General features: G+C 37.6%; 1 protein-coding gene across 1 annotated transcript in view; it reads left to right on the top strand.

Moving 5' to 3' along the window:
• The first annotated feature begins 3,158 nt into the window (after nt 1-3,158).
• Nucleotides 3,159-20,481, top strand: part of EFHB (EF-hand domain family member B) — a 31,772-nt gene continuing 14,449 nt past the window's right edge. Inside the window, exons 1-7 of the mRNA XM_026708216.2 lie at nt 3,159-3,266; nt 3,741-3,803; nt 6,105-6,248; nt 7,767-7,947; nt 10,062-10,172; nt 17,479-17,608; nt 18,501-18,584. Of these exons, the coding sequence (XP_026564001.1) occupies nt 3,174-3,266; nt 3,741-3,803; nt 6,105-6,248; nt 7,767-7,947; nt 10,062-10,172; nt 17,479-17,608; nt 18,501-18,584 (806 nt within the window). The 5' untranslated portion in view covers nt 3,159-3,173. The remainder of the gene's footprint in view (nt 3,267-3,740; nt 3,804-6,104; nt 6,249-7,766; nt 7,948-10,061; nt 10,173-17,478; nt 17,609-18,500; nt 18,585-20,481) is intronic.

Below are 20,481 nucleotides of genomic sequence, written 5' to 3'. Positions count from 1 at the left end.
TGGAGGGTATGCAGGTAAAGATTCAACAGCTGATTTAATCACTATCAAGAAACATGCCTAGAAGATATTGTCTTGCATTATCAGGCTAAAATCAGTAATTGTTTTTTTAAAGGACAGTGAGCACAATCAAACTAGAAAAAAATTGCAAGAGTGAGACTAATTTGATATATGCATTGCACTGGGCTATAAAATGGCTTGTTAGTTTGCTATATGAATCTAGGAATTAAAATATAGTGTCAAGTTAGAATCATTTGTAATAATTTTATTCTGTTAATGCACAATTTTTACTTGATACAGGTCCTTCAATCATATACAAAGCAAAATGTACTAATTATGTTGCTTCTTTAAATGAAATAAACTTAATTTTGTAAAGGTAACATTATTTATAGTATTGAATAATGATAATGGATCTTTATAGCAATAAACTAATAATCATATTTTGCTGAATGAATGATTTATATTTTATTGATTGTGGAAAAAACAGTAAGAACAGTACATTTTATATGGGAATTGGGCATAATATTTGTTATATTGTTATACATTTAATTATCTCTTAATTTCATATTTTCTGACACTCCTTCAGAGGTGATAGTAAACTAGTTTGGCTAGGTTTCTAATCTAGCCTTTATTAAAGCAGGCAACATTTCTATATTTTCTAACCCCTTTGTCTAGTTGTTCAATGGCAAGTCTATAGAATATAGAGTGGTCAAACAAATGGCAACTTCAAATCTCAACAAATAAATGCTCTGTCTTACATACTGGCAAAAAAAATCAGAAAATAAAATACAAGCTGAATAGTCAAGATCTTGTTGATGATCCAAGCTCTGTAAAGGACCTTGGAATACTCACCTCTAATGATCTAAGTGCTAGAGCCCACTGTAACTACATAGCCAAAAAGTCATTAAGAGTTATTAACTTAATCCTATGTAGCTTTTTCTCTGGTAATATCACACTACTAACTAGAGCATACAAAACATTTGCTAGACCAATACTCGAATACAGCTCATCGGTCTGGAACCCACATTACGTATCTGTTATTAGCAACAGTTGAGAAAGTCCAGAAATATTTCACAAGAAGAGTTATCCACTCCTCTACTCGTTGTAGAATACCTTATGCCACCAGACTTGAACTTCTAGAGCTAGAAAACCTTGAATTACGCCATCTTCGGTCTGATCTAAGTATGGTATATAAAATCATACATTGCAATGTCCTACCTGTCAATGAATACTTCAGCTTCAACCATAACAACAGAAGAGCACACAATAGATACAAACTCAAGGTTAACCACACCAAACTTGATTGCAGGAAATACAACTTCAGCAACAGAGAGGTCAATGTCTGGAATACTCTACCTGACTCTGTAGTTTCTTCCCCAAACCTCAAAAACTTTAACCTTAGACTGTCTACTATTGACCTCATCCCTAGGGGGCGTGCATAAGCGCACCAACGTGCCTACCGTCCCTGTCCTATTGTTTCTTTTATTTTTCTTATATGTACCCATTTCGTGTATTCATAACTATGTATATACTTATACCTATTATCTTGTAAGCAATTGACAAATCAAATAAATAAATAAATAAAAATAAAATATGAGGCCATCTTGTGGTGAGAATAAAACCATAAGTTTAGAATATAAACCTGAGTTTGCTTCTTATTCTCTGAACTGCCTTTTTTTTTTAGTACAATTAATACCCAAACAATCAATGATTGAAAGCATGAACTTGGACTACCTTTACTTAGTTTCAGAACAGGCATGCAAATAAAAATAACAAAGCAATTCAAAGAATTTCTGGAGACTGATGCTTTTTTAAAAAGCCAATCTTTTATTATTTTTATTTAATCATTTCACAACATTTACAGCCTGCCCCAGCTAAGGAAATTCTGGTAGGAGTAGAACAAAGTGCAAAATAAAATGCACTAAAACTTGGCCTTTGGATAGTTCATTGGACTTCAGAAAGGCTTATAAATTTAAGTTTTTCATCAGGCAATAGACTCTGAAAAATTGGAGTCTGAAGACAGGTATGAATGGGAACCTTTGGCATCTATTAATATATGATTGTATTTTAATATAAATTATTTATCTTGTTCTGTTCTTGTGCTGCCCAGAATCGCAGTGCTCAAGTTGGGCAGCTGTATAAATTCAGTAAATAAATAAATCTACGAATAATGAAAAAAAAATGTCTAAGAATCAAATGCCTATTGGTTCAACAATGCTTTTTTTGAATATGTATACGGGTAATCAATGCTTTCACTGGAAGAATATTTCATTAAATGTGGGTCAATACTGGGGAAAAATTAACCACTACTGAATCTGGCTCACAGTTTATGAACTTCATGAGAGGGAGACCTGCAAAGTTTATCACTAGGAAATTTGGGCAAATTCAGCAACTAATAGAAAATTCAATTTTTAGAAAGTCTAAGTACATTATATTTCCATAAGTTAAAAAAAACATACAGTTTGCCAGTTGAGAAAGTATCCAAGATATTATGATTTGTTGTTGGTTTCTCAACTTTAGCAACTTTAAGATGTGTGAACTTCAAATTTGAATAACAACTGATTCCAATTAGGTTCAAACGTTGCAATCAGCTACAGTGTGATTAGCATCATATATTCACTCAGTTGTTATAGTTTGTATTTATCAATTAGCAATAATGTGAACCCAGCCAGTGACTGTTTACTTGCCCTGCTCCCAATGTCTTGAATTAAGCCTTGCATTTTAGGATGTAATTGCTGCCCCATATTTATTTAGATTACATGTGATATATATTGATACTGGAAGATCTGCATTCAAATCCCTCTTATGTCACGAAATAACGGTCAAATTCTCAGTGTTATCTGAATATCAGTGGGTTGTTGTTATAAGTCAAAGTCAGCCACCTTAAATACTCCCACCATTTTTGGGACTGTAAGAATTCCGACAATCAGTAGATGGTAGGCAAGAATATTTGCGGGGAACGTGGTACAGTAGATGTATTATAGTACATATGGTACATCCATGACTCAAATCGGCGCGACCCTGCAAATCGTTCAGAATATATATATATATGTGCATCCAGTTAATTTACCTGTGAGATGGGGGGGGGGGGAGTAGAGAGAGCGGAGCGGAAAGCTTTCCCGTTGCTAGGTTACCCGAGGAAACATCCTCTTTCCGCCATTGTCCAGCTGGTCAGGATGGTGGGCGGACTACCGGTTAAGAGGCTACACGGCACCGTTAAGGAAGTGTATCAGGGGAAATTTATCGATCGGTTTCCTGAGCTCCCCGCAGTAAGTATTTATATCTTGTGTTCATCCCTAGCGCCATCTCGGTCTTTCCGCTTTGGGATTAGTTGCCGTCCGAGCTCTTCGTTGCCCAAAGGACTCCCACATCTCCTGCCTTTTAGACTAACATTTGTCAGCTTCGGCATCTTGTAAGATTTTCGGAGATTGACCCCCTTTCCCGAGGTCGTTGTAATATGCTAACTTTATAAGAACTTTCTTAAGCCAGAGCAAAATGGGATTGGGAAGAGTTAGTGCCAGACCACAACCTAGACATTTTGTAATTGTACAGTAACAAAAATCCGGGCCAGTGTTAGATGGTCTTCTGGGATGGGACCCTCCAAACCCTATCAGGACCTAGTGAAAGTAAAATGAATGCTGTCTAATCCATATAAGGAAATTACCTAGCTAAACTCTGAAACGAGTTCATTTTCTTTCCTATGTCTTTTACCTGTGTAGTTTCACTTGTTCACTTTTTTGCAGGCTGGAAAGTTGATACCAATTGGAGAAACTGCTGCTACTTGTCTTACTGAAATCCTACCCAGAGTGAGTATTTTAATTCTTCATTCTATTATCTTTCCATTTAACCACCTTGCATGTGCGTGTATGTGTGTGCATGTGTGTATGTGTGTGTGTATTGATACAGATATATCAGACTCACTCTTGTAGGCATCACAACCCAAAGGTCCAATAGAAGAGAATACATGTAACTCAGGGTTGAACTATGGATCCTTATTGTTCTTTGAACTTGGTTGTTCGCTTTCAGATATTTCATTGCCTAACCATGTAACATCATAATTGTGAGTGTGGAGTTTATTTACTCCCTGTTTATATAGAGCATCTTGCCCTGCCAATATTGGTGGGGGTGTGGTTCTCCTTGGTAATTCTTTGATTGTTTTATGCTTGGCTTTTTACTGCGTATCTGGATTTTGGCTGCTGAAGAGAATGTGTTTTGGTCTTTTTGTTTCCTTCTTAGTTTTTTTTTATTTTTTATTTTGAATTGTATGCAAATTTGGTTATTTCTATGTTTCAGTTCATGTCTAACCAAAAGTTTTTAATACATCTATGTGTATTCTAAACACATACAGTCTACTTATATGTGTTTATTGATAGCTGACACAAAAGTTCCAGTTTTATCAAACAACCCAGACAATTGTGGAGTCCTTGTTACTCTCTGAGCTTGGCTATTATTGGTGTCAAATTGTAATTTTGTTGTATTAAACTGTAATTTTTATTTTTTTTAGAAGTAAGACTTCAATCATGCAAAGGGAATCCTAAAGGTGCTTTTAAAAACATGTATACATGTGAAAAAAGTGGTTCATAAAAAAAGTAGTTCTGATGGAATGTTTAGGTTCAGAGTAGCCACTCCACATATTTAAGCTGTTTTTTAAATGATTATTACCAATGGTTCAGTTACATTACCCTCTGAGAAAACAATTAGAGAATAGCTTCATATACTTAAAAATAGTGTGCTATGTTGTTTAATACTGTAATGAAAAATTACAAAGATATCTCTTCAGAACAATCAAGATATATAAGACTTATGGATTTTAAAAGATACTTCTGTTTTCAATTGCTAGCAGTTGAGATCCTTTGTAGAGTAACAATCAGTGAGAATATTAATAATATTACAGACATTACTTCTGTTTGAAATGTTTTAATGTAATTAGGCTGGTTGATAATTATCAGTTGTGGCTTACATTCCTGGAGTACACCAGTTTGGGAATGACTATTAAAGGACATTAATGTCATATCTACAGTATTTCTCTTTACCCTCCTTTCCAATAATTATATCTTTTGATGAACTATACTATAAAATTTGACAAATTAGTGATATATTATCTAATTCTAATAAATGTGTTATTACTCTAAGGCAGGGGTCTTCAAACTTGACAGCTTTAAGACTTGTGGACTTCAACTCTCAGAATTCCTCCTGCAGTCATGTTAGCTCAGGAATTCTGGGAGTTGAAGCAGGGGTGGATATCTACCGGTTCTGTCCACCTCTGTAGAACCGGTTGCTCCGAAGAGCAGCAGACATAGAACCGGTTCTATGTCTGCTGCTGTTGTGGCCCACCCATCCTGCCCGGGCTCTTACCTGACCTTTATTTCTTGCTTTTTCAAGTGCAGCTGCTTTCCATGACAGAGCTGCAGTTGAAAAAGCAGGAAAAAAGGGCTTTCCAACTGCTGCGCACTTGCACACAGCACTGCTCAGCTGTCCGGGCAGCTCAGCAGGTTGTAAATTACACTCGCAAAACATGCACATGCGATGCTAATAGACAGAACCGGTAGTTATACCAGTCGGATCCCATCCCTGAGTTGAAATCCAAAAGTCTTAAACTTGCCAAGTTTGAAGACCCTTGCTCTAAGGCTTTGAGTATATACAGGTGGTCCTTGACTTAGACCAGTTCATTCAGTGACTGTCTGAAGCTACAATGGCAGTGAAAAAAGTGACATGACCATTTTTCACACTTACAAACATTGCAGCATCTAAATGGTCACATGATTTACATTCAGATGCTGGAGAACTGGTTCATATTTATGACGGTTACAATGTCCCGGGGTCTCTGTGATCATCTTTTGCGACATTATGACAAGCAAAGTCAATGGAGAAGTCAGATTAACTTAACAACTCAGTGATTCACTTTATAAATGTGGCAAGAAAAGTTGTAAAAAGGGGCAAAACTCACTTAACATATTTCTCAGTAACATAAATTCTGGGCTTACTTGTGGTCATACATCGAGGCCTACCTGTATTAATGAACTAATGCAGTTAAGACACATCTAATTTTTAAATAAAGATATTTATAAGAATGTACACTTTAAAATGGTTTTCATGTTGTCTTATAGCCAATTACGCCACCTGTTGTAAAAAAGTTTCGAAACACCAGCAATCCTCCTACAGGTAAAGAAAGAGTATTTTATGGCCGAGCAAATGATCCTGATATTGCATCATATTTGACTCATGGAATAACAACCATCATTTCAGAGAATGTAAGAATATGCATATCTTTTCTTTTTTTCTAAACAAAGAAGCCATACTTTATTTTATTGATGAGAAACAGAATCTTGATTAGTTCTGAATAAGGAAAACTTGATGGACGTGTTGAAATATGATTTCCTGTGCAAAATTATAACTGGTATTTCCATAACTTATATCAGTCAAATCTCTGCAATATAAGTGTGATAAATAGTCTTGTCCTACCTTGATTATTGAAATGATTTCTCTACTAAGCAACAAAATGAACATCAAGAAAAATAAGATTAATAGAAAGAAGAGCAATAAGCTAGGGAGAACCATAAACTTGTAAACCTGTAGAATTGGAAGGAACCACTTAGATTTTACTTCTTCATCAATACAAATAAAAGTGGTCCCAACAAGTGGCTGTCAATACTTCAGATAAACAGATTAACAGAGTTGGAAGGGATCTCGCAGGTCATCTAGTCCAACCGTCCCTAGCAGGAGACTCTACACTATTTTTGACAGATGGCAGTCCAGTTCTTCTTGAAAGCCTCCAGTGATGAAACTCCCACAACTTCTGAAGGCAAGCTTTCTCATTGGTTGATTGTTCTCACTGTCAGAAAATTTCACCTTATTTCTAGGTTGAATCTCTCCTTGTATACTTCACATGAATACATCTAGTAAACAAAGCCCATGATACCTTTTTACCAGCTAGGTTCACTGTTTTTACTGTCAAAAAGTTTTCCCTAAAATTTATTTAGAATTTGTAGTCCTGTAACTTATATCATTATTACCCTGGGATGGCAAAGAAGGTTATTATTTTGTTTTGACACTTCTTCGGGTATTTATATTATTTTTCCCTATTTTTAACTGCCTTTTTAAAAATCTAAAATACCCAGGTAAGTCAGTTTAGTTTCCTGTTCCCTGATCATTCTTATTAACTTTTTTCTGTATGTATTCCAGTTTATATAAATCATTTTAATGAAGGATAGTCTTAAAGTATCATTCACTTGGTCCCCAATGTGTTTGGAACACATTTTTTTTTAAATCATCTATAAGGTTGTAGTGTCCATAACAAAGATATCAGTACTATATATTTTTTGTCACCAAAGACAATCTTTCAGGGACTTACAATAGTAGCTCTTTGTAAAACTGAGTATGGTAGAGTCACCCACCGCTTGTAATAATTTTTGAAAAACGAAGGATTAGTTACACCTTAAATGATATTACATGATTTGTAATAGATGTATTTTAATGGTAACCAGTGTGTCTATGAAATTTTGATTGTTTCATATTTAATTATATTTAAATTGAATGTTTTGAGTAATGTATAACAAACATAAGAAATGATGAACAAATAGAAGAAATTCCAAGATGTTAGTTTACACAACAATAATAGTATCTTCAAAAAAAAATCATTCATACTTTTTTCCTGTTCTAAATCAAATTAATAGCTGATGTTGTGCCATAGTGTTAATAAAATTAATATGATAGCATAACAGAAGGTATTTCAGCACTAATATATTTTATATGGGATAAAACTTCTTCAGGCATCATCATTAGTTAATCCACCTCCTAAAACATATTTCCAACAAAAAATTAAAGAAAAGAAAGAATCTGTCTACTTAAGTAACTGTCAGGCTCCTCTTGGAAAATCTCATGATCAGTCTCTACGAATGCCTAAAGGATTGGATGTGAATAATACTCGATTTGGAACAACAGTCAAACAAGGTAGGAAAATTAGTAAGAAAATACAGTGTCACTTCATGCTATAATTTAACATGGAATTGAATAATTTATTTATTTGTTTTATCTCATCTTTATTATTTTTTATAAATAACTCAATATAATAAACATATATATTACTTCTTTCTCTTCCAATTTTCCCCACAACAACCGTATGAACTGCCTGAGAAAAAGTGACTAACCCAAAGTCACCCAACTAGGTTTCATGCCTAAGGCAAATTAGCTCATACCAAAACAATATTCTGAGATAAACTCTGAACATCAAAATTAAGCATCTGATTTGCTGTTGTTAGCTTCAGATGTATTTACAGTTAAGTTGGATTGATCTATCATGCTATCCCATAATTTATTAACCCTGATTTTTTGAACAAATCTTAATGATATAGTTCATGCACAATGTTGATCCATAAACAATGATTTATAAATTACATTGGATAGGTATACCCATCTTATTAAACCAAGCCCCCCAAAGCATCTTATTTTTAGCATATTCAGTAAACCCATCTATAGAGCTGATTACTAAATGATACTCAGCCTTTCATGTATTTTAAGTTGCTCCAATCCTGCTGCATCCACCAAATTTGGAGAAAATCATATAAGAGATATTTGATAGACCTTCCTCTTGTATATTGTGATCCCTCCAGCCCCCCAAAGTTTCCTCTGAATGTCTTTTGATGTAATGAATCTTCCAACTAAATCCCAGTAAGGTTCTGTTAAAAGCCAGGATAATTTTCAGCCTAATCCATTTCACATATGTTTGAATCAAAACAACACAGTTATTGTAGCCAGGTCTCATTGGACCTGTTCAATTCAGGTAAAGAAATTTTCAGTATCCTTATCTCTTTTTTTCTGATGGACTTTTGGAAGAATAACCATATTCTTCCTGATGAAAGAATAAATATATAAATACCTCTGTCAGTGATCACTAGATAGAAAATGTTGAGTATTATGCATGGTTTATGCATGGTGGTTGCTTTTATCTGATCTAAATCTACCAAAGAACGAGCACTGATTTCAGACAATTTTTTAAACAACTATTTTCAAATGAATGAAAGTAAATCAACAGAGGAAATAATTATATTTTTATACATTTTTATACAAGAAACCAACCAAATATTGATATGAACAAATTTGAGAACATGAGTCAAGAAAAATTCTAGAAACTGTTCCTGCTATAATAATTGTTGGTGTGTTTGTTGATTAACAGCACACCATCCTCATTTCATTCTTTGTATTCAGGATTTTACTAAAATGTATTCCAAAAAGTTTTAATTTATAAAACTGATTCATACAGACATATCATATTTATTTATTTATTTATTGAATTTATATTGCTTCCTATTCACCCATGGTGACTCGAGGCGGCTTACAGAATGTAAAACAATAAAAACTAACAAAAAGAATCAAATAAATTAATAAAGTACAATATAACAAAATCACCCCCAAACTCCCATCCCCCGCCCCGAGGACAGCAGATCACACCAGCCATTTAATGGGATCCATCCCGCTCTGGGTTCCCCAAGCCTGCTCGCAGAACTAGGTCTTCAGTGCCTTCTGGAAGAGTATTAGAGGGGGGCATTCTAATCGGGGGGAATGATGTTCCAGAGGGAGGGAGCCACCACAGAGAATGCCCTTCTGAGTCCCACCAGGTGTCTCTCCCTCAGGGTTGGGACCTGTGACATTCCCTGCCTCCCTGCTCTAATGGGTCAGATAACCTGATCCCAAGCCATGAAGAGCTTTAATGTGACAACCAGCACCTTGAATTGCACCTGGAAGCAAATTGGCAACCAATGCAGTTCTCACAAGTGAGGTGATACATGTGCACACCAGGGTCTGCACAAAATCATGCAGGCTGCTGCATTTTGCACAAACCGGAGCTTCCAGAATGCTCTTTAAGGGTAGCCCCATATTGAGTGTGTTGCATTAGTCAGGACTATTGCTGTATTGCTATTATTCAATTATAAATATATTTCATGCATGCATGGCTACACACAGTATGGTTTACTATAGTTATACAAATAAAAAACCCTGGAACTAAATATATGAACATTTATGATTTATATTAGATTCTTTCATTACATTTATTGACTGATTTTCAGAGATATCTGCTGCAGACATTGTAAATCCCCGAAAAACATTTGATGAAGTCCAAAAGGAAGCACAGGAGGGACATGACTTATATGTTTCAACACACAATGATTATTATGTTGGTGAGTAAAAAGGACAACTAAATATTGTGAAAAGCTCTAATTGTATATGATCATAGTTTGTTTAGCAAAGACATGTTTATTTTCCACTTTATAATAAGGAATAAAATTAAATTTTCTCTTGAAATGTATTTTGAAGATTTGGTTAAATTGATAGTAATATATTTGATAAAGGGAAACAAAATGGTCATAGAAATAGTAATGCATACCTAACAGATAACAGATAATCAGAGTTGGAAGGGATCTTGTAGGTCATCTAGTCCAACCCATCGCCCAAGTGGGAGACCCTACACCATTTCTGACAGATAGCAGTCCAATCTTTTCTTGAAAATCTCAAGCGATGGCGCTCCCACAACTTCTGAGGGCAAGGTGTTCCGTTGGTTGATTGTTCTCACTGTCAGAAAGTTTCTCCTTATATCCAGGTTAAATCTTTCCTTGTTTAGTTTCCATCCATTATTCCTTGTCTGGCCTATAGGCACTTTAGAAAATAGCTTGACCCTTTTCTCTCCGTGGCAGCCCCTCAAATATTGGAAGATTGCTGTCGTGTCTTCCCTGGCCCTTCTCTTTAATAGACTAGCCAAGCCCAGTTCCTATAATCGTTCTTCATATGTTTTAGTGTCCAGTCCCCTAATCATGCTGATTGCTCTTCTCTGTACTTTTTCTAGAGTCTCAACATCTTTTTTGTAATGTGGTGAACAAAACTGGATGCAGTACTCTAGGTGTGGTCTTACTAAGGCTTTATAGAGTGGTATTAGTACCTCCCTTGATCTTGACTGTATCCCTCTGTTAATACAACTCAGGATTGCATTAGCTTTTTTGGTTGCTGCTGCTACACATTGCTGACTCATATTTAGCTGGTTGTCCACTAAGACTCCAAGATCCCTCTAACAGTTACTGCTATTGAGCCTGGTTTCACCCAGTCTATATGTGTACTTTTGGTTTTTCTTGCCTAAGTGTAGGACTTTACTTTTCTCTACATTGAATTTCATTTTGTTAGATATGGCCCAGTGTTCTAGTCTGTCAAGATCCATCTGGATCTTGAGCCTATCTTCTTGGGTGTTAGCTATTCCTGCCAGCTTAGTATCATTTGCAAATTTGGGAAGTTCCCCTTCTATTCCCTCATCTAAGTTGTTAATGAAGATATTGAAGAGTACTGGGCTTAAGATGAAACCTTGTGGCACCCCACTGCTTACTTCTGTCCATGTAGACTTAGACCCATTAAGGACTACTCATTGAGTACGGTTTGTCAGCCAGTTGCGAGTCCATCTAGTGGTGGTGCTATCTATTCCCCATTTTTCTGGCTTACTAAGAAGTAGGTTGTGGTCTACTTTGTCTGATGCCTTGCTGAAATCTAAATATATTATGTTCACAGTATTTTGTGGTCTACTAATTTAATCACTATGTTGAAGAATGAAAGATTGGTTTTGCATGAGCTCTAATAGTTCTTTATAGGAGGTTCAATTATGGGTAACCCCCAACTTATAACCATTTGTTTAGCAACCATTTAAATTTATGGGTGCTGAAAAAAATGGACTTACCATCTTTGCCTGGAGTTATGGCTGCTGCAATGCTCCTTTGATATGTTTGGCAACTTACCCACATTTACGACTGCAGGGATACTTCTCAGGTCTCGTGAGAAAAGATATGCTTTTTGTGGAAGAGCAGGGGTTCCATTCTGGTGGTGCTTTTTATGACATCATTCTCCGAATCATGTGTACCATTCCTTTCTTAATCCATGTGCCCATTTTCGTGAGACTAGGAAAGACAGAAGTGTTCCAAAGGATTATAAGAATGACTCTTGTGGCTTGAGGAAGTAATGGGATGTGCCACTTGGAAAAAAGTTGAGCTTCTAAAAACCAATGACGTGGGGCTTGAGGTGGCATTTCTCAATGGCAGTGGTATTGCTGTAATTGAAATACAGGTCTGGGGGCAATGGTAGCTGGTTGAGACTGGTGAAGAGGAAGAGAAAAGTAAAGTTTTATACCTAGGCAAGAAAAACCAAATGTACAAGTACAGATTAGGTGAAAACTTGGTTTCAAAAATAGTAATTGTGAGAGGGATCCTGGAGTCCTAATTGACTATTATTTAAATATGAGACAGCAGTTTGTGGCAGCAGCCAGAAGAATCAATGGAATCCTTGGATGCATAAACCAAGAGAGAATAGAGTCGAGATCATGTGAAGTATTAGTACTGCTTTATAAAACCTTAGTAAGACAACGGCTGTAATATTGCATCCAGGTTTGGTCATTTCACTATAAAAAAGATGCTGAGACTTGGAAAGAGTGCAGAGAAGAGCAAGTAAGATAATTACCAGCCTCAAGACTAAAACATGAAGAATGGTTTCAAGAATTGGGTATGGGTAGTCTAGAGAAAAGAAAGACTGGGGGTGACATGATAGCAGTGTTCTAAGAATTGGGAGGCTATACAAAGAAGAGTGGGGGCACCCTGTTTTCCAAAGCATCAGAAGGCAAGACAAGAAACAGTGGATGAAAATTGATCAAGGAGAGACGCAACCTGGAATTAAGGAGAAGCATCCTAAAAATGAGAACAATTAACTAGTGGAATGGCTTGCCTTCAGAAATTAGAGGTACTTCATCACTGCAGGATTTTAAGAAGACACTGGACAGCCACTTGTCTGAAAAGGTAAAGGGTCTCCTGCTTGAGCAGGGGGTTGGTATAGAACAGCGGTCGCCAACCAGTAAGGTGCAGCTCACTGATGGGCCGTGAGAAAATTTTGGTGTGCCACAGAGAAATCTCCCCCCCAGAACACCCCCCAAAGCAATTAATCCAGGCTGCGCAGAAACACAAGGCTGCGCTGCCCACATGGTCCGCAGGAACCCTCCCTGCCCACTCCTTACCCGGCAAACTTGCCTGCTAAATTGATATTTTTCTTTTTTCCTACCATCATCTGTTCTGCTGTGCTGGGAGATTTAGATTAGCTAGGAAGCAGGAAATGATTGGATTTCTTGCTTTCTAGCTAGTTTTTAGATCTTCAGCTCTGCTTTTAAGCACAGCCGAAACTCCCCTAGGACTGAAGGTGCTATTATTCAGTGCAGACTCAGGCAAGCAAATTTGAGAGACTGAGCTAGCCGATGGCAGATAGATAGATCACTGAATGATTCCATGAGCAGCTCAATCTGCCTGCCTGTTTTGCCTGATTTTGGATAAAAGTTGCTCTTTAAAAAAAAAAAAATCAATATTTACATACATGGTGTGTTGTGAGTTAATTTTGTGAGTTTGCTTGCTAGCAAACTTTATGAGTTTGCTTGCAAGCAAATTTTATGTGACAGACTGAATTAGCCAATGGCAGAAAGATAGATTTCTGAATGAATCTGTGATGCTGTGAGAAACTCAATCTGCCTGACTACTTTGCCTGGTTTTGGGTAAAAGTTGCTCTTTTTTAATAAAAAAATTCAATACTTATATAAATATTTATAATATTTACATACAAGCCATGCCCAGCCAGTCACATGACCACCAAGCCACACCCACAAATTAGGCCTTGTCCACAGAACCGGTTAGTAGTCCCTGGGATTTAAAATTATGAGTTTGGTTGTCCCTGAGGTCCAAAAGGTTGGTGACCCCTGGGCTAGAAGACCTCCAAGGTCTTTTCCAAATCTATTATTCTGTATTATTTTGTAAGATCCCAGGCTTGTACTTAAGCCCCAGCCCCAAGTACTACTGTGCAATGCAGCTAAAAGGACATAGATTGGGAAGGGGTGATGGGGGGGAAATTGCAGCCACTCTACACTTCTGGGCTAGATGGGTGGCATTGCAGCATCCCCCAGATAATAAGCTACCTCCCCCAGGTTTCCCAAGACCTCACTGTGGGACCCAGCATTCCTTATCTGGGACTCCTGCTTAATGACCTGTAATTCATTAACTGGCATGCCAGGATTGTGACCGTTAAGCAATGCTGTCACATGGCATCTCTCTTTATTACTGCATCACCTAGTGATTAAAATTATGATTTCAATTGTGGCATAAGTCAAGGACTACCTATAAGCCTTTAGATGAATACTGATAATATGAGCTTATTAAATTGGAATATAGAGCATGTTTAAAATTATTTCCTAGCATAATTTTCTCTTCTAAGGTTATAACTTCTGTCAAGTTTCAGATAATTAGGCTCAATGGTTTTGTTATTGAACAATAACCGAATGAAAGTTAATGAAAAATGCTGCCAGATAAGTGGCTCAAGTAAAATGTAGCTTTATGCTATTTTTAAAGTTTTTTTAAATTAATAAAATAACATTTAATAAAACAAGTTGATTCCTTAATTTTCTTTATTTTTTTGTGTCATCATAGATTTTGCATTACTCTAATGTATGAAAAAGTTTAAGTGTTGGAAGCTTTATGACAATCTGAGTTTGAGATTCCAAGCTTGAGGTCACTTTATCTTAAAATAATTCTATGAGCTAGGTCAGGGGTCTGCAACCTTAAACGCCCAAAGAGCCATTTGGACCTGTTTCCCACAGAAAAGAAGCCACTAGAAGCCACAAAACCTGTGTGGGGATGGCCAACTCAACGTCACTCCCACCCAGTCACATGACACCCCCACCCAGTGATGCCTACCCAGGTTTTGTGGCTCCTGGTGTTTTCTGTGGGAAATGTTTTCTGTGGCTCCCGGTGTTTTCTGTTTTTTTCTCTTTTTCCTCTCCCCCTCCCTCCCTCTCTCTTTCTTTTTCTTTCTTTATCCTTCTCCTCTCTCAATTGTTTCCCTCTCTTTTCCATCTCTCTCATTCTCTTCCTCCAGCTCTCTCATTTTTTTCTCCCTCTCTCTCCCCCTTCTCTCTCTCTCTCTTATTTGTTTCTCTCTTTTTCCTCTCTCATTCTCTCCCTCCATCATTTTCTCATTTCTTTTTCTCCCCTTTTCTCTCTTATTTGTCTCTCTCTCCCACCCTCTCCACCTGTCTTTCTGTTTCTCTCTCCCCTCCATATCTCTCTGTCTTCCCCTCTCCCTATCTTCCTCCCTCTCTCTCCCTGTCTCTCTTCCCTCTTTGTGTCTCTATGTCTGTGTGTGTGTGTGTGTGTGTGTGTGTGTGTGTGTGTGCATGCACGCGTCTGTCTGTCTGTATGCATGTATGTATGTCTTCTCTTTCTGTTGGAAAGCTGACACTGGGCCAAGCTGGTGAGCTCTCCTTGGGGCTCTTTGCTACTCATTTTCTTTTTTCTTAGCAACTTTTTGGAAATCCGGGTGGCTGAGGGACAAGGGCAAGCCATGGTGGAGGCTTCCCTTTGGGCAACCCTTCTTCTCCCCCTCCCCCTCCTTCTGCTCTTGCGATCCCCTGGCTGGCTGTGTTGGGGGGAGGGTACACGTAAGCAGGAAAACCCTCCTTCAAGTGAGCAGCCGCCTGCCCCATGTGCGCCTTTGCTCTGCTTTGGCTGAGCCCGGCTGCTTGCTTCTCTCCGTTCATGCGCACCCTCCTGGCCCCTCCTGATATCTTCAGATATGATTAAAATATCCATTGGGTGATGATAGTGGGAATCTAAAATATTAAGAGATCTCTAGGTTCAGTGAATAACTAAATAAGAGTAGTGTTAGGGTTTGTTTTTATATTATACATGCTTAAAGAAAATCTCACTTGACTTCATTCAAAGTTAGTATTTTTGAAGCCAAATCATTATCTTCCCCCCTATTTAGTCTGCCTCTTTTAAAACCTTTATTTTATTTAAGCTTACAACTCATCTTTCAATGCTATTGTTGTTTGATTAATACACTCTAAACCAGGGGTCACCAATCTTTTGGATCTCAGGGACCACCAAACTCATAATTTTAAATCTCGCAGACCACTGACATGAATTTTGACTGACGGTGGCTTGCTGACATTGGTGGGAAAGTCAGTCCCATATTCTAGAGCTGCAGGAGTCACAGGACTGGCCCTTTGGTCATCTCGGAGCAGCTGCTTCTCCACCTGGGTGCACCAGCCGGCAATGTACTGGAGGAGCTGCTGCAGGATGACCAGTCCTGTGACTACTGCAACTCTGGAATATGGGACTGACTTTCCCACCAATGTCAGCAAGCTACCCCAGGGCAGATTTCTCTCCCCCGCTGTTGGTCTTACCTTCCAGTTCCAGCTCACGTGGCTCTACTCAAGGTAAGGTTTGTGGTCAGACAAAGGGTGGGGGCCAGTAGGTGGGCAGGCTATGTGGGCAACACAGCCTTGTATTCCCACACAGCCTGGATTAATAGCTTTGGGAAGTGCTTTGGGGGGGACATTTCTCTGCAGACCACCAAAATTTTCTCACAGACCACCAGTGGTCCCTGGCCCACTGGTTGGTGACCACTGCTTTAAACAGTGGTGGGATTCAAAATGTTTTACTACCAGTTCTGTGGGCATAGCTTGGTGGGCATGGTGTGGTTTGGTGGGCATGGTCGGCATGGCTTGGTGGGCGTGGCTTTGTGAGTATGGCAGGGGAAGGATACTACAAAATTTCCATTCCCTCCCCACCCCACTCACCTGCTTTCCAGCTCCATTCTCCTGTGCAGGGCAATAAAAGAAGACCCAGCCAACGAGCTGGGACTCAGGAGGTAGAGCATAGATGGAGGTAGGGCCAGTCAGAGGTGGTATTTGCAGGTTCTCTAAACTACTCAAAATTTCTGCTACCAGTTGTCCAGAACTGGTCAGAACCTGCTGAATACCACCTCTGACTCTAAAGATTGCTTTCAACATATATTTTATTCTAATTTATGTCTTATTGGATTGCAATTTGGTAACATGGCCAGAAAACATTGTCTTCTCTGGTGTATTTAAAATGTTCTTGTTTTGCTAACAACAGAAAAATGAAAGCATTTTTTTCTTTTGACTTGTTCCTACACTCCTACATGACTGGGGGTGGGGGGGGGGAGGTGTTTGTAATGGCATTTTCTCATAGTATGTTTGAAAGACCCCTTAAAATAATTTGGAACTAATTTGAGCCAAAATATTTACAATTATTTTTGTTAATAGAATAAAACACTTTTGTGCAAAACAGATGAAGCTGGTAAGGTTAGAATCTCATTTCAAAAAACTCTAATTTGTAAACAAGTAATAGCAGAATTTTTCAGAATTGACGAATGAGTGGCTATATGGCTGTTAATTTAAAAAGATGGGAGGGGAAGATCCCAAGTTACATTTAAGGACTAATATTTAAAGGGTTCCAAAATGCACTGAAGCAGACAGTTCCCTTAGACCTAAAACTTCCTAATTCTCTGGAATAAACCCTTTGCATCTATCATGTTACTTGAGAATGCTAAACAGGGAGAGGGCTTATTAACCTAGCAGTTCAAAAGCCTTGACAATAAATGACCATGTCCCATTTTCTTCAGGAGAGGCAGTGAATAGAAAATATAATCCATCCACATTCAACAGATTTAATCTTTATGGTAAAGAAACACCACATTTTAATGATGGAAGGAATATTAGTAGAACTTTACATTGGTTACATGATCTGCAGATGTAAGTTATGTTTTGAATTCATAACTTTTGTATTATCAGTTAAGTTATAGTGTCAGGGGTCTAAATATTATTAATCATAAGCCTGATTAATCCCCATGAATTATTTTTTCTTTTGGTCACATTAAAAGTATAGTTTGAAATGTGGGGGTCATATCAAACACATTTGAGGATTTCGGGTGCTACTCTAGGGTCCTTAGTTGTGAATCTGCTTTATAGAAATAGTTAAGTATTTTTTTCTTGCTCTTTTTAATTGTCAGCCCTTTTATATTTGTTTAAGAGATAAAAATGTACACATTCAGAAATACTTTAATATGAGTTTTGTATGATAATTGGTACTTCTCAGTTTCAGGAGATTCTGATTAATTGTGTTAGAGGTCCAGTGATTTAAAATGCTTTGACTATCAAGATCCTATTTTAATCCTGTCTCCTTTTTTGTTACACAAAATATTCATCTCTATGTTCTTTGCTTATATGGTCTGATAAATGAATAGTTAAACTGGCAGAAGGAGCTTAATACAACAAAATGAAACACATACTTTAAGAGGTTGCAGTACTTTATTCTCTAGTTGACTTGATCCAGTTTGTTTGCTGACTTTGTCTAACCCTTTTCCCTAATTACAATGTTACTAAAATGGCTTTAAATCAAGTATATTTAACTGTGTTGGTATAGCATTTGGTATTGCAAGATTTTGAAAATTAACTCAAAATTTGAATAGTACTTGCCATCTGGTTGTGGCATTACAAAACTTGTTGATAATGTGATTTGAAGAGAGATGTCAACAATTATTTTTCCCCCACATAGGACTCATTAAAAATCCTTCTTCTTTGGTATTCTGATTTAGGCATTTTTCCTCTATTCTTCTAAGTTCTTTTTTCTTTTTAATTTCTACAGGAAGAAATCAGCAAAAATTGTGTCTAAAATAAGTGATGATTTCAAGGAAAAGTTTCAGCCTCAGATTGGAAAAGTTCATGATCCGTAAGTCACCTAAGAGAATTCTACATTAAGATCTTCTAAAATTGATTATTCCTAAGAACTTATTCACAAATTGGTTCAATAGCTCTTTGGGGCTAGATATATCTTGGCAAACTCAGATTGCTATATTCATAATCATATAGCACACCACATTGCCTTATCTCAGCTTGGTTCTTATTCTGAGATTTTTTTCAGGTAGAGACCTTACTTTTTCTTGTTCCTCTGTTATGCATGCTTGTCCTGGTTCCATGATGCCAATAGCAATAATTTGCTGCAGAGCATTAAAAATTGTAAATTTATCTGAAGCAGTTAGGCAATAACAACAACCTGCTATACCTCATCTACAGCCGTATTCTTTTGTAGACAATTTGCTTTCTCTTGGACAAACAAGACTTAATTCAGGAAAATGTCTCAAACTCTGGTATACTATACCCAAATAATCATTCCACAGGCATGGAGAACAGTACCTTAGACCCGAACAAAGATGAATACCATATATATCATCTGCCATCATCAGGCTTCTGCGTTGGACTAGTGAGGAATACTAGGATACTAGGATACTACACAGGCATCACATCAAGACTGCCTTTAAAACAGACAGAAAAATAGCAGCCATCCTTAGAAACCCCAAAGATAAAATTGACCTGGAAAACCAAGGCATATATGAAGTCCCCTGTGCATCATGCCCGGCCACATACATTGGACAGATCAATAGAAGAATAAGTACCCGCCTGGATGAACACAAAAATGCAATCAAAAAGCTGGAACACACTTCCTCACTAGTCCAACACATGAAAGCCACAGGTCATAGCATCAACTTCAATGGCACCAAAACCCTAGCCACTATAGAAAACCCCAGCCACAGAATTATCAGAGAAGCCATAGAGATTGAAAAAAGACCTGAAAGCATGAATAGAAGAGATGACTCCACCAGACTGTCAATTATCTGGAAGCCTGCACTCACAAACAAAAAAATATCCACACCACAAGCCAGGCAAACACCTGGGTACAAACAGATCCCCCCCGATACCTCCAGCTCAAACACACCCCAACCAGGCACCCAGATGAAACCTAGCTTCCTAACAAATGATAGCCATCCATTTACTCAGAGCCAAGCTGCACTAAAAGCCTCCAATACAGGAACATAATGTTGCCAGCCAATCAAGACACAAAAAGAGCCACAAAACAGACAGAAAATATTAGAAACACCAATCAAGCAGAACACAGCAAACTCCAAGACCAATAAACGGACCAAGACTCCCAACCAATCAGGATGAAGAAAAAACCATTCTGGCACAGCAGTAGGCTAGCCCCAAATTTAAAACAGAAACGGCTGTGAAAGTCTGACTCACAGATGAACACTATACAGAAGCCTGATGATGGCAGATGAGATTCTGCCGAAACGTTGCTACAATCTTAAAAGCACGACTACAATGACGTGGGAAAATACCCGAACAATGCCCTATATATATATAGGGCATTGTTCGGGTATTTTCCCACGTCATTGTAGTCGTGTTTTTAAGATTGTAGATTATATATATACACATACATACATACATACATACATACACACACACACACATACATACATACATACATACACACACACACACACACATACATACACACGTACCCATTGTACTATTCTCTGTTCGGGTAAACAATTTTATGCAAAATACTGAAAGAATAAGTGGTAGAAACAAAATAAAGGTAGGCATTAAAAACAAAGGAAAGAAAATCAGACTACATTTGGATGAATTTATTTTTTCTCAGTATTGCCCAGGGATTGCAATCTTGGACCAGTGGGCACATTTGAAAGTTTGAGAGTACATTGTGGGTATGTTACAAAATTATCACCATGTCAGACCCTGGGGGAATGATGTTTTGTTTTGTTTTTTTC

This window comes from Pseudonaja textilis, chromosome Z, assembly GCF_049901715.1.
Source record: "Pseudonaja textilis isolate UNSWEBS1 chromosome Z, rPseTex1.2, whole genome shotgun sequence".
Taxonomy (NCBI): Eukaryota; Metazoa; Chordata; class Lepidosauria; order Squamata; family Elapidae; genus Pseudonaja; species Pseudonaja textilis.
The sequence above is the reverse complement of the archived record's forward strand: the minus strand, read 5'-3'. Positions and strand labels throughout refer to the sequence as shown.